The 12,907-nt window shown below is 44.0% G+C and overlaps 1 protein-coding gene across 2 annotated transcripts in view; it reads left to right on the top strand.

Annotated features, from left to right (window-relative positions):
* LOC122794522 (tumor necrosis factor receptor superfamily member 14-like) overlaps positions 1 to 12,431 on the top strand; it is a 430,726-nt gene extending 418,295 nt beyond the window's left edge. Inside the window, exon 7 of one of the 2 annotated variants that reach the window (XM_044062984.1) lies at positions 11,454 to 12,431. In XM_044062984.1, the coding sequence (XP_043918919.1) occupies positions 11,454 to 11,668 (215 nt within the window). In that variant the 3' untranslated portion in view covers positions 11,669 to 12,431. The remainder of the gene's footprint in view (positions 1 to 11,453) is intronic. The other variant, XM_044062985.1, reaches the window with a different exon arrangement.
* Positions 12,432 to 12,907: the final 476 nt, after the last annotated feature.

Genomic DNA, 12,907 nt, shown 5'->3' with positions numbered 1-12,907 from the left:
GAGGGATTGTGGGTAGGGTAGGAGGAGCTCTAGTTCGGAAGCTTTAGCTTGTTAACGGCCGAGTCTGTTCCGAAGGTGGAACCGTAACCCACAGCTTGATGAAGACTGAAGCAGACAACACAGATGGAACATTATGGTGAGTACATAACTACTTTTTAATTGGACCTGGAGTAGCTCGAGTCATACTGTTTCACCAGTCTTGAGGTGCATTTCGATTTAATGAAGATGGATACACCTCCATGTTTGGTTCATTCACACTTGTTTTGGGGTCTGAAAGTGTGAAAGGCATTGTAGCCTTGTATGGCAGGCGTTCTCTCAGCAACCTTGAATCAAGTCTCCGTGACTGCACAAACATCGACATCTTCCAAGGTTAGAGATGCTTTTAGGGAGTGCAGTTTACTGTTTAAGCTGCTAGCATTAAGCAGCATGACATTGAGTGCTTCTTCAGATGTAAAGAAATCCACTGAAGTTTTGTTGTTTGGACATTGCCTAAAACCGGCACTTCCTGGCAGGAACGCAAGCATCTTTGCCAGTATCTGAAAGCTTTGAGAAGACCGGTGAAGGCCATCTCTGGCAAAGCACCGTAGACTGCCTACCATCCCTTCCCAGGCAGAGAGATACTGGATCCCCCTGGAGTGACACCAGAAACTAAGCCAATTATTGTCATTTTTCTGTCTGTATTATGGCATCAACCTAGGTTAAAGTAGAATACTTCTTAAGGCTGGGGACATACCTGCCTATGAGTTCGGTCATATTTGTCCATATAATCCATAGAGGTACGTCTCAAGTTATTCACACCATGTGCTATGACAGAGTCATAGCAGTAATTGTTGCTGAGCAATTTGAGTGCGTGTATAGTTTGATGGATCCTGGCACCTGATGGGCAGCTGACAGTGACGTTCATCTTGTTCATCCTGATGAGAGGGATATCTGTGTGTCTCACTATTGAGTCACCTATGACCAGAACATTAGGCTTTGAGGTATTTTGCCTTAGGGGCTTAATTGCTGAGACACTGATATGTGTTGAGTGTAGTGGTGGATTCTGTTCGTGTACCAATATGTGTATGTTTGCACTTGGGATGTATCTGCTCTTAGTAGACTCTGAGAACCTCCACGTATGTGGGTTCGTGTCTTGACTTTATCTTGTGTGAGAGTGGAGTTGTGTGTGCTGACAACCTGTTGTATTTCTTGTTTATCGTTATGTGAGAGAACTGATTCTAATTCATGGTATAGTTACCTCTCACATTCTGTATTTGCTTTAGGAACAAATAGATGTTCATCGTGTGACACTGCTGCAGTCATTACAATTGGGTTATCCTGCCGTCAGGTGGCCCCCAGTCGGCCTGAGTTCCAAAGTCTTGGTCCGGCATCAGTTGCTGTCGCTTCTTCCCTGACGTCAGTGCGCCAGGGGGATATAAGATGCAGCCGATGCCATTTTCTTCAGTCTTTCTTGCCGCGCGGTGCCTGAAACAGAAGCAGTTCGCCAGTGCCGGTTGGCCGACTCCTGAGATTTTCATTCCGAATCCAGAACTGAAGTCTTCTAAAAAAGCTAAGTACCCCATTGGGGAAACGTTTTCTTGCCTCAGACCAATGTCAGTAAAAGTTAATTGTATTTCTTGTGGGAAGCAAATACCTCATAAGGTTTTCCACTCCTACTGTATCCCATGCCTAGGCCCAGACCACGACATCATTGGTTGTCGGTTTTGTGCTAGGTTTAACAAGCGCACTATTAAATGTCTGTTTGATTTTGCCCGACTTTATTGTGGCAGAAAATTTAATTACACCATGCTGTCGGAACTTCCGACGACTGGAATTCATAAAAGGCGCAAGGAAAAGGACAGGCATCCGAGGCCCAAGACTGACGAGGCCTCTTCTAGGCCGGTCGCTAGTTCTCTGGTTTTCAGCGAGGCACCTACGCAGCCCCTGACTACCGCTTCTGCAGAACCACAGACTACCTCAGACTCCCACGTGGAGTTGGCTGGGCCTTCAGACGCTCTTGCTATTCAGATTACCGAACTTAGTCCTACAGAGGGATCCTAAGTAGTTGAACAATCCACAGCTTCAGAGGGTGTTTTCAGACCTACCCAATTAACTATTAAACCCTCTGTTAAATCTAAGCCTGTCTTAAAAGCAAAGAAACGGACACAGTAATCTCCAGGACAGGCTTCCATGCCTAAGAAACAAATGCTAAAAATGGCCGAAGACCTTATCACCCTGATCAGAGGGTCCCAACCCCCTCCAGATAAAAGGCCCAGACAAGATGCAGACTATGAATCTTCAGACAAAGGTGTCCATTTCCTCTGACTCCTCCTCAGACCTAGGGTATTCCTTACCACCTTATGAGGATTCAGATGCTGAGGAGTCAATTCCGTCAGCCTCTCCGCCTGAGGACTACTCCTTTGGGGAAGCCTTACATTCCATGAGGGAGCATTTCCACTGGGAAGGCCAGGATTATTCAGAATCCAAGAAAAGGCTCAGAGACTTCCTCTTATTGCCTCAACACAGACCCCTTGCTATTCCGCCTGTGTTAGATATTGTGGATGATGTATATACTGAATCCAGCTTAAACCCTGACTCCTTACCACCAGCCCCAGTTAAGCCGGATAGGTAGAGTCCCTGACTCTCACAAATTTCTATACAAAAGCCCTGTTGCAGACCCTGAAACAATTTCTCAGGGACCCAAAGGGATTAAGGCCTCTCCAGCTAAAAACATAGTCCCCTCTGACAGAGATTCCAGAGCATTAGACAGATGGGGAAAGAAAGTTTATACATCTGCAACTTTAGCCATGAGAGCTTTGAATTGCCAGTTTCACATGCTAAAATATCATCAATTTTTAATGTCTCAGTTGAAACAAAAGATGCTTCCAGATTCAGATCCTCCTAATTTGAAAGAAATGCAGGATTTATTGCATGCAGCTGAACAAGTGGGAAAACATACTTTGCAATGTGGTTTTGATTCCTTAGAGGCCTCCTGTAGAGCAGCAGTTTCGGGCTCTGTCATTAGAAGGCATGCTTGGTTAAAAGAACATACGCTACCAGATCATGTTGAAGCCAAATTACTGGATGCACCTTTGCAGCGGGATGTGGTGTTTGGAGATAAGGCAGAGGAGGTATTAAAAAAGATGCAGGATAAGGCAAAATCTATGCAAATGGTCAAAGATTTCTTACAGGTTCAACCTCCTCGTTTTAGCAGAAATTGGCCAACAAAAAATTGGTCCTTTCCAGTCACAGACCTCAAAGGGGCAGATATAGACATCCAAGAGGTAGAGGTCCGACACAAGGCCCTTACAGACCTCGACAATGGGGTACACCGGGCCAGAAAGAAGGGGAAGACAGGCCTCAACCTTATAAAAAAACAGTCTCAATGACTTCCCACTACAGCTGCCAAACAGCTCTCTTGGCAGCTCCCTTAGGAGGAAAGCTGGCTCTCTTCTATCACAATTGGCATTGCATCACCAAAGACAAATGGGTTCTCAACATCATATCTCAAGGTTACAAGTTTCACTACCACACTCTTCCAAGGTTAAAAGGAATGCCAAATCTGCCACGAAATCAATGGGCAGAGGCTCAGAAACAAATTACAGCACTCATGGACATGAGAGCTATTCAAAAGGTACCACCACAAGAGCAAGGCCAAGGATTTTACTCAAGACTCTTTCTGGTTCCCAGAAAGGACAAAGCCTGGAGACCCATTCTGGACCTTTTTTCTCTGAACACTTACCTGGATGTTCCAAAATTCAAAATGTTGACACTGCAGCAGCTTCTTCCCATGCTGGGCAAGAAAGCTTGGCTCGTGACTTTGGACCTCAAAGAGGCATACCTGCATGTCCCTATCAGACAAAACTGCAGAAGATACCTCAGATTTCTAGCAGGTTCAATGCACTATCAGTTCTCTGCACTGCCCTTTGGCTTATCTACTGTGCCCAGTGTCTTCACAGTGCCTGGCACCAGTAATTGCATTTTGCAGGCAAAAAGGAATTCAAATTTACCCATACCTGGACGACTGCCTAATCCGAGCAGAGAGCAAGGACATTCTTCTAAAGCATCTGGCTTACGTAAAAAAGTTAAGTTGCCTGGGGTACACAGTAAACTAAAAGAAATCAAAACTTGTGCCCTCACAACAGATAATATTCCTGGGTGCCAGCTTAAACACAATGGCCCAGATGGCTTATCTCATGCCAGACAAGCAAGGGCAACTGACTCAATATTTTCATTTAATGGCAACAAAGACCCAACTCCCTGCAAGAAAAATTTTGCAGGCCTTGGGCTACATGGCATCTTGCATACTACTAATTCCATATGCCAGACTGCATATGAGGAAACTACAATGGTACCTAAAGAGTGTATGGTCTCAACACTGTCAAAATCTGGAAACAGTTATACCACTAATTCCTTGCCTTCAACAGGAGTTTCAATGGTGGGCCCAAGCTTGTCACCTCACCAAGGGACAGCCTTTTACTCAACCCACAGCCAGGCAAACACTGACAACAGATGCATTGGATTACGCCTGGGGAGCACACATGGCAGGAAAATGTATTCAGGGCGAGTGGCCCACAGAACAAAGACATCTCCACATCAATCAAAAAGATGCTAGCTGTATAAAATGCAATTTTAGCTTTCAAGGACCTGCTACATCCAGGACAACTACTATTAGACAAGACAACACCACAGTTATGTGGTACATAAACAAGCAAGGGGAACACACTCCTACCCCCTCTGTAGACAAGCCATGACCTTGTGGAACACAGCTTTAAACTACCAAGTTCATCTGCAGGCACAATTCCTGCCAGGAGAGAAAAACACACTGGCAGATGACCTAAGCAGAAACATCATGGATCCTTACGAATGCCACAAATTTTCAGAATGATAGCACAAAAATGGGGGAAACCAGACATAGATCTGTTTGCATCCCCAATGAACTGCCAACTACAGAAATTCTGCACAAGGAGCTACCATCCACAAGCATGGATAGTGGATGCCCTTTCATTCAGCTGGAAAAAAACAAGTATACGCTTTCCCTCCTTTACCTCTCCTTCCAAAGGTACTCATAAAAGCCAAGCAGGAAGAGCCAAAGATTATCCTGATTGCACCAGACTGGCCACGCCAGCACTGGTATCCAGTCTTAAAGAACTTGGCACAAGAGCCACCCTGGATTTTGCCTCAAATCCCACAGCTGTTAACACAACACAACAATCAGATACTTCACAGCCAGCTAAAGACCTTAAATCTAGCTGCATGGAAAATTCCTTAACCAAGCAAGCATTGCCTCTATCCAAAGCTGTTATGGATGTCATTCTGGAGGCCAGAAGGCCTAGTACCAGGAAAGCCTACTCGGATAAATGGAAGAGATTCTGTGCCTGGAACCAAGCACACAGCCTTGACCCTCTTGTCCCAAACATTCCTCAGATACTTCAATACTTAACTGAGATGCTGGACAAGGGCCTCTCCTCATCCATCAAGATTCATGCCTCAGCCATTTCTGCTCATTACAACACGGATCCACCAATTTTTTCACATCCTTTGCTCAAACAGTACCTCAGAGGGGCTAAAAACATGAGACCACCCCATAGAGCACCTACATCAACTTGGGACCTCAACTTTGTTTTGGAAAAATTAACTTTACCTCCTTTTGAGCCAGCTAACCCAGCAGAATTAAAATACATCTCTTGGAAGACTGCTCTGCTACTGGCAAATAGCATCAGCAAGAAGAGTTTCAGAATTACATGCACTAATGGCAGTGGAACCTTTCCTCATCTTCCACCAGGACAGGGTATCCTTAAGAACTAACCCTACATTTATGCCAAAGGTAGCATCAAGTGTGGCTCTAAACCAAACTATTCACTTGCCAACCTTCAATCCAAAACCACAGAACAAAGGGGAGAGACTACTACATTCCTTGGACATTCACAGACAGTTACGCTTATACTTGGACAAAACCAAAGCTTTCAGAAAATCTGAGCAATTATTGGTAGCATACGCTGCAGGAGCACCGGGAAAAGCCATTTCAAAGCAGACTATTTCAAAGTGGATAGCTCACAGTATATGTTTTTGCTATACACACCATGGGAAACCTGTATCTAGCAGCATTAGATCTCACTCCACCAGGGCAACAGCCACTTCAACTTCCTACCTCAGGGGAGTGACTACCAAAGATATTTTAGAAGCAGCAACATGGAGTTCTGTACATACCTTCACCAAACATTACCATTTGCCTTTATATTCCAAATCCAGAGCTGGCTTTGCCACTGCTGTGCTGCAGGGCCTTATAGCCACCCCTAATGCCTTATAGATCCATCCTCCCTACCTCAGCTTTGGGATTCCACCCAAGTGTAATGACTGCAGCAGTGTCACACAATGAACATAGTACAGTTTTGTACCTACCATAAATGTAAATGTTTGAGTGTAGACACTGCTGCAGTCCAGGTTATCTTCCCTCCTTCCCCTCTTACTTTCTGGTACATACCTAGGTCTTCTACCCTTATTTCCTAAAGGGAGTATTTGCTGGTAATTAAAAATGGTTGTTTGCTTTTCTATTATATATTTTACTAGCAATTTGAAAGGCCTACCTATTTGGGGGCAATTGACATCTGGGGCCAGAAAACCTGAAGAAAATGGCATCTGCTGCATCTTATATCCCCCGGCGCACTGACGTCAAGGAAGAAGCTACAGCAACCGACGCCGGACCAAGACTTTGGAACTCAGGCTGACTGGGGACCGCCTGAGGACTGTCTGATGGCAGGATAACCCAAGTGTAATGACTGCAGCAGTGTCTACACTCGGACATCTACATTTATGGTAGGTACAAAACTGTACTTAATATACATGAGGCAGTTGCTACATTGCCTTAAGGATGCCCACATCAATCAGGTTAGCTGGAGAAATGGTGAGAAACTAACTGTTATGGCAGGTTTATATTGTAGTAACTAGTGGGGATGGGCTAGATGGACCAGGGTTTGCTTGTAAGACTAACAAAGGTGGCTATTGTGTGGAGTGCAGAGGGTGGAAGACTTTGTCAGCGCTTCAGAATGCGCATCTGAGTTACTCGCTGGGTAGCAGTGCACAACTGCGTTGTGCACAGAGAGGCAGTGGAGCTAAGGAGGGTTTTCTAGCAGATATCAAAGGAAAATTGTGTTTCTGAGTGTTTGTACATGGGCGCGCTAAACCCTGTTGCATGGTACTACACTTTGCGCAAATGCAGGGTTTAAGTACAAGCAAAGTTACAGTTTTAACACAAACTAACCAATAGGAAAGCACAAAACAGCAGTCCCCAATTCAGATGTGTCATGGGATACACACTTCTGCCACAAGGGTGCAAAAGGGCCTTCTTTAATGTAGGATGGCTGGTTTCAATTCTCAAGTAATACCAAACAGCCTAGATTAAGCAAGTCTGAATCTAGCCTATGCTATGAAATACACAAGTACTAGCAATTCATAGTGCACAAAAATAGTCACAGCAGTGAAAACAGCAAAATGAAGCAGAAATTAAGCAAAATACAGTTCAAAAAAGTGCAATGCAGCCTAAAAAATACTTAATGTGAAGTTGTTCGATCTCGCAGTTTGTTCTTACACATGGGTTCAGAGCCGATCCCTCAGCTCCGATTCGGCCTCATTCGAAGCTCTGCGTCTAAGAGAAGCTCGAGGCACAGTCCCTATCCCATGATCCTCTCCTGCTAACCCTCAGGTCTATTTTGCTGCTGCAACAGGTCTCCTCGTCGAGTGAGAGCTTGGGCCAATATTTTTTTTTTTATATATATATTTCTAAAAAGCTAAAAATTATGTTTTTTTTCTTAATATTAGTATTACTGTGTGTGCCTGTCAGGTAAATTAGTGTTTAGATTAGTGTTAAGTATTTGTGGGAGCAGCTGCTCCTAGGCCTTAGGCCACTAACTTTGTGTCAGGGCTCTGTCAGATTTTCTCTGTTTAAATTACATTTTCTTTTAGTATTTAACCTTGTTGATAAATATTTACCTGTAGTTTTGTATATGTGTGTGTATGTATATATGTATAGTGTTTTGCATATTAATATTGCAGACTATAATTTCTAATCAGGAATGTCAGAAAAAGCCAAATCTGGATTTAAGCGTTGCCAGTGTGGACAGAAAATGTCCATAACTGACCACCACGTTTCCTGCGTCTACTGTCTAGGCCCTCTCCATCTTCAGGAGGACTGCTCCATCTGCCACTCGTTTAGTGGCAGAGTGATGTTGGAAAGATGCAGGAAACTTATTGAGAAGGGGTCTCCTGAAGCCGGAGTTTCAAGAGGCATTGGAAAAGGCAGACCAGTCATCGAAGTCTTCAAAGGTGTCTGAGCCCAGGACATCGGCTCAGAGTACCTCTGTTAAGATTTGGTCGCCGGCTCCACAGACCTTGGAGCTGAGCATCGAACTGCTGCCTCAGGGCAAGGTCCAGGTTTTGGAGCCGGTGTCAGAGATTCTCACTTCATCGATCCTTCGCTCGGTGACCTCTTCGGCCCCTTAAACCCGTTCCTCCAGACCACTGTCAGACACTGATGTGGATCGAGTAATGCAGAAGCTGATGGAGAACACGGCCTTATCCAAACTAATTGCAGTTTTGTCCCAATTGGTTTTGAAGCTTGAAACCCTTCCTGTTTCATCCATAGATCCTCCTTCGAGAGTCATCGGAGCCGCAAGTCGAGGATCTGATGATTGTTGATCCCCCGGAGCCGAAGCCTTCGTTTGTGCTTTCGGATCCACTGACCTCTACACCCTCGGTACCCATCGAGGGGTCTCTGAGCCGACATTCTCTCCTTGGTTCGGGGGGAGGGTCGTCGAACCAAAGTTTCGGTTCCGACTCTTCCCCTCGGTGCCTCGGCGCAGATTAGTTCGGCTCCGTCCATGGTTCTGGGCCCGAGGAGGATACTGGGTTCTTCGGAACCAGTAGAATCCTTGGCCCAGGGCTCCGGTGCCTTCGAGGCCATGAGGAGGGTTTTGTCTGTTAAGACATTCACATCTTCCGATTCCTCTTCTCCCTCCCCGAAAGGTCCGCGTTCTGTTTCTGCACCACCGGTCCCCACTAAGCGTAGAGACCCAATCCTCAGTCAGCCCCAGAGGGTGAACCCTGCTCCTCGGAAGCTTCACCAGATGCCCTCTCTGATAAAGTCCCGTGGAAGAGATTGTGCAAGAGGAGGCACCTTGATTCCCCACAGGAATCGCTGACATCGGACACCGACTTGGATGAGTCAGAGGGGTCCCCACAGTCCTCCTTTCTCCATCCATTCGTGGTGGACACTCCTTGGATTAGTACCAGACCTACTGACACATGTCGGGACAGTTCCCACCCCTCCCTGCGGACCCTCAGGTTGACAGCCTGGCTACTCCACTTCCGTCGCTAGTCAGACTTCATCATTTTTCACCTGAGGTAGTGCACATCTTATCGTCCTCTCATAAGTTTTCGACTAGGAAGATTTAATCCAGCAAATGGAAGAGATTCTCTATTTGGGCTCATGCTTAAGGAATTGACCCGTACACAGCCCCAATTCCTGCAGTTTTTGAGTTCTTGTCCATACTCTTTCAGCAGGGTTCTGCGCCTGCCACTATAAAAGTCCAGTTTGCGGCTATTTCAAGCTTTCATACTTCCTATGAGCCTTTCCTTATGGCTCTCAAACTCTGTAAGGCCTTTTTAAAGTGCACCTTATTACTCGGGCCTCCTATTTCAGAACCTATTATGCCTTGGGATTTAAACTTGGTTTTGCAAGCCCTTACCTCCCAACCTTTCGAACAGACTGCCACCTGCGAGTTAAAGTTTTTGTCTTGGAAAACTACCTTCCTGATGGCCATTACATCAGCCAGACGAGTGTTGGAGATTCAAGCCCTCTCCATTAAATCCCCGTATTTGATTTTTCATAAGGACAGAGTCTCTTTGACCTAACCCATCCTTTTCTTCCTAAAGTTACATCTACTATTAATCTCAGTCAGTCTATTGAGCTACCGGTGTTCTTCCCTCAATTTTCGAGCAAGGCAGAGTTTAGATTTCATCAACTGGATGTGCACAGACAATTGAGATTCTATCTACACAGGACCAAACATCTACGAAAGTCTGACCAATTGTTTGTTTCTTTTTCGGAAAATAGAGCGGGATCCTCTATTTCCAAGGTTACTATTTCCAGATGGATTTCTAATTGTATTTCCTTTATTTATTCTTCAGCAGGAAAAACTCTACCATTCCCCATCAAGGCTCACTCTACTAGGGCTGTTTCTGCATCTATACCATACCATGGCAGACTATCCTTGGATGATATTTGTGCTGCAGCCACGTGGGCTTCCCCTCACACCTTTGTTAATCATTACAAACTGGACATGGCCTCTAGGGGTCGGGCTTCCTTTGGTTCCACAGTCCTCAGGAGTATTTTCCTTTGAGCCTCCCAGGATAGAGGTGCTGGGGACGCTGTCCCGTGAGTAAGAATGTAGGCGAGATTGGAATACAATACATCAAGAAGTTATGTACTCACCATAACGTTCGATGTATGTAGTCCATCTCACCTCACATTCTTACGTACCCTCCCACCTGCCCCCTTCCTGGAGGATCTGGAGGTTAGGATTGGTACTAGAGTACCCTTCAATGGTAGTTTGTTTTCTCTTACCTTCTTGATACTGTTCTACCTTAGTGTTGTTGTGCATGAGCTGTGATTGTGGTTTCGCAGCAAACTAGATCTGGGGTTATGGAGCAATGCAGCAATGGGATACCTGCTTCGCCCAGCCAATGAGAGACTTCAAGTTAGTAGAAAGTTGGCCGAGCTGGAGCCGATATTCGGCTCCGAACCCGTGAGTAAGAATGTGAGGTGCGATGGACTACATACATCAAACTTTATGGTGAGTACATAACTTCTTGTTTTTTTATGCATTCTCAAATTGGGTGTCACTGTTTACACCAAGTTTTGCTGTCAGGATGATTTTGACATTCATTTCTCAGACATGTAATTGGTTTTAATCCAAGACCCATTCGTAAACTACAGTCCTACATTTTAAAATGTTGGCCACTGTTATGGGGCATATGTACAGTTATGGTCAGTAGTATCACATTGGATGTACACAGAGCAGATAAATTTAATTTGTATTGTAAATAAATGTCAGTGATACAACTTGTACAAGTATAACAATATACTTAGTTATGGATGTTTAGTACAACTTTATGTGCAGTAGTCTGCAGTAGGTATGTGTATTTGTTATGTAGTTGAGTAAAATTAAGGGTAATACATACTGTGCCTTGATGTGCAAATTGAAAATAATGCCTTTTTGACATTTTAGAGTTTTTCTAACAAACTGGCCTAAATGAACTGAAAAACAAGAGTTTTATTTGATTTACTTGGAAGTTGCAGAATATTTCAAGTTTGTTTTTGAAGCTGCCAAAAAATGTCAGTCATTTAGCATTGTTATAACTGAGCATACTGCTTCCCAAGTGTTAGTGAAAAATGAACTGTTTTGATTTTATTTCAGTTCAAGGATTTGTGAAAGTCCGTACTCTTGGAGATGTTCCCATTGAAAATAATGCACCTCTGCCTTTTGATGCATCTTCCTCTGAAAATCGCATGAGTGAAAGCTGTGACAACCAAGGAAAATCTGAAGTTTCAAAACAACCAGTTGAGAGTGAAACAAGGAAGAATAACTGTAAATCCACTCTTCCCATTCAAGAGTCATGTGGACTGACGTAACAAAACCATTTTGTGTCGGGACTAGTTCCTAGCAAAGTGTTAATGAGTAAAAATCCGGTTAAATGTCATACACTAGTTAATTAAGCAGCAGTAAGTGCTAACTTCAGTAACCTGGATGCTGAAGGGCTTCATTCTCCAGAGAGTAACAGCCAGCAGATCACATTTTCTATTTAATAGATTACTGAATATCTTAACAGATGAAGGGTAATGGGAAGGCTGAAAGCTAGGTAAAGATTGCTGAGAGAAAGAAGAGTTGTCTCCTGCAGAGACGGTTTGCACATGGGACCTGGGATGATATTCATACTGATTAAGTTTGGTTAAGGCACTGGAGAACGTCCCGTGCAATTTCAGTAGTGAGGGCTGTAGAGCTGATCCTTGTGTGAGAAGAGAGAAGGAACAAGCCATGTTACAGGGGTGCCCCTTCAAAGTATATAATTCTCATAACATCGAAATTCAAAACACAGACCATAACATAAAAAACCAAAACACTGAAAACTCATTATCGAATTTCATAACATTGAAAATGTACAACATCGATTAGTATCACCAAACATGTAAATGTTATAGTTTTGTCTGTTCATCTTCTGGTATCACTATGAGATGATGTAGTTTTTATTTATATAGTGTAGGAGTTTATATTTATTTATCTAATGTTTCTATCTGTATTGTTTATACTATTTATATAGTGTTTATTTTGCTAGTCTGTGTGTTTTTAGGCCATACAGGTAAGTGATTTAGACATTGTGTACATTCTGTATGGTGATCACGATACAGTGGGGTTAGGAAATTAACTTTTTTCCACTGAAGTGCGATCTCAGAGTTGGTATATTTAATTTACCGGGTGGGGCAGAGCCCCCCACATGGGTGCAGGGGGGCTTTCCCCCCTGCAGAAACATAGTAAAAAGTGTCTTTGTTTGATGGTGTTATAAGTGTAGGGGTTGTTATTTACATGTGCTTTGTAGTTTTCGATGATGTGAGTTTTCAGTGTTTTTGGTTTTCGATGTTATTGTCTCAGTGTTTTTGGTTTTCGATGTTATTGTCTCAGTGTTTTGAGATTCGATGTTATGGGAATTAGATGTTTTGAAGTAGAGCCCTTGCAGGACAGTGGCTGTAGGGATCAGAGAGAAGTCCTACAAAGGAGTATATGCAGTCTGTAAACAATGCAGAGAAGACTATGCTGACGCTTCTGGTGGAGTTGCCATGTGGTGTAGTTGGTAGACAAAATGTAAAGGAAATGAT

The sequence above is a fragment of the Protopterus annectens genome, chromosome 2.part1 (genome assembly GCF_019279795.1).
Source record: "Protopterus annectens isolate FY-2018-M chromosome 2.part1, PAN1.0, whole genome shotgun sequence".
Taxonomy (NCBI): Eukaryota; Metazoa; Chordata; order Ceratodontiformes; family Protopteridae; genus Protopterus; species Protopterus annectens.
The sequence above is the reverse complement of the archived record's forward strand: the minus strand, read 5'-3'. Positions and strand labels throughout refer to the sequence as shown.